At 29.7% G+C, this 1,307-nt stretch overlaps 1 protein-coding gene across 2 annotated transcripts in view; it reads left to right on the top strand.

Annotated features, from left to right (window-relative positions):
- Window positions 1–384: 384 nt before the first annotated feature.
- LOC110030454 overlaps window positions 385–1,307 on the top strand; it is a gene marked incomplete at its 5' end in the record, with an annotated part of 4,047 nt that continues 3,124 nt past the window's right edge. Inside the window, 3 exon segments of one of the 2 annotated variants that reach the window (XM_020733174.1) lie at window positions 385–458; window positions 597–638; window positions 1,145–1,186. In XM_020733174.1, coding sequence (XP_020588833.1) covers window positions 385–458; window positions 597–638; window positions 1,145–1,186 — 158 coding nt within the window. 2 annotated transcript variants of the gene reach the window in all.

Raw genomic sequence — 1,307 nt, 5'->3', positions numbered from 1 at the left:
TATACTCTATTGACCTGGATAAACTGCATGGTTATCGCAGACTTGTTGGATACATTCAGCTGCATTTACGATGATTGGCACTTCATTTATAGAGGAATCCTATTGATTTTATTTTTGGTGAGTGATTTGGAGCACGTATGAATATAATTAATTAAATCATATTCCATTGGTGAACAATTTTCTACTTTGGGGCATTTACATTAACACCTAAACTTATCCTATTGCTCAAGTTACACAACAATGCTTCATGGTAATTTGGTTCATCTCTACCAATGATTTTACCTTATTTAAATTCTTTGTAGAGGAATTTTTCCCAATATTGCGTCATTTTAATGTTTTATTGTTTCCTTTTAATTCAAAGTATTGGATCTTTTCTTTTTAAAGGGGCTCCAAGCGAATTGGTTGAGGACCCTAAATTTGTTCCATTAAATGCTGATGATCCAGTATTTGGTCCCCCAGTAAGTTGTGGCAGTTACTATAATGATTATAAAACTATATGATGACTCTTTTAGGCATGAATAGTTTTCTGCAATTCATTCTTACATATATATTACTTCTAATAGTTTCGCATATCAAACAAATGTTTCTTTTGATAGGCTTTATTTCTGATGGGATTTGACTTGGCAGAAACCAGTAAGGTGCTTATGCTTCTGATTTATTTTCAGTTACATTGTATTATATTTGGCCCTCATGGATTAAACGGGCATTGATTTTGTATGGTAAAGGGACTAAAGTAGAACACCCTTTTTCATGTCATGATTTGTAAATGAGGGATTGATGAAATTCAGAATAATGCAGAATATAAGCGGCATTCAGGATAATTTTATTGATATGAAAGCGGATATAAATAATCCTTACATGATCCTAGAATAGGAAAGATAATAAAAAGAAATAATATAAAAATGAAAGATATTTCACCTAATATCTCCAATAATTAAATCAGATCAATTATTTGGAGATAAAGGAAATAACATAAAATAGTAAAGCCTAAAATAGGGAAGGAAATGATAACTAATCTATGGAAATAAATATAAAATAGGATCCCCTTGGTACAGTATAAAATAATTAATTCCTCTTTTGACAGACAACTAGCTTGTCTAGGTGACAAAAATCACTTCTAACTGTGATTTTTTTGCAATTACAGATGCAAAAATTCTTAAAAGAGCTGGATGGTGAATTTCTGAAGGTAACTCACCCATTTATTAACATTTCTTCGAAAGTAAGAAACCCTATATATCTATCTATCTATCTATATATATATATACATATATATATATATATATATACATATATATATATATATATAC

This window comes from Phalaenopsis equestris, unplaced genomic scaffold (assembly GCF_001263595.1).
Source record: "Phalaenopsis equestris unplaced genomic scaffold, ASM126359v1 Scaffold000719, whole genome shotgun sequence".
NCBI classification, from domain to species: domain Eukaryota; kingdom Viridiplantae; phylum Streptophyta; class Magnoliopsida; order Asparagales; family Orchidaceae; genus Phalaenopsis; species Phalaenopsis equestris.
The sequence above is the reverse complement of the archived record's forward strand: the minus strand, read 5'-3'. Positions and strand labels throughout refer to the sequence as shown.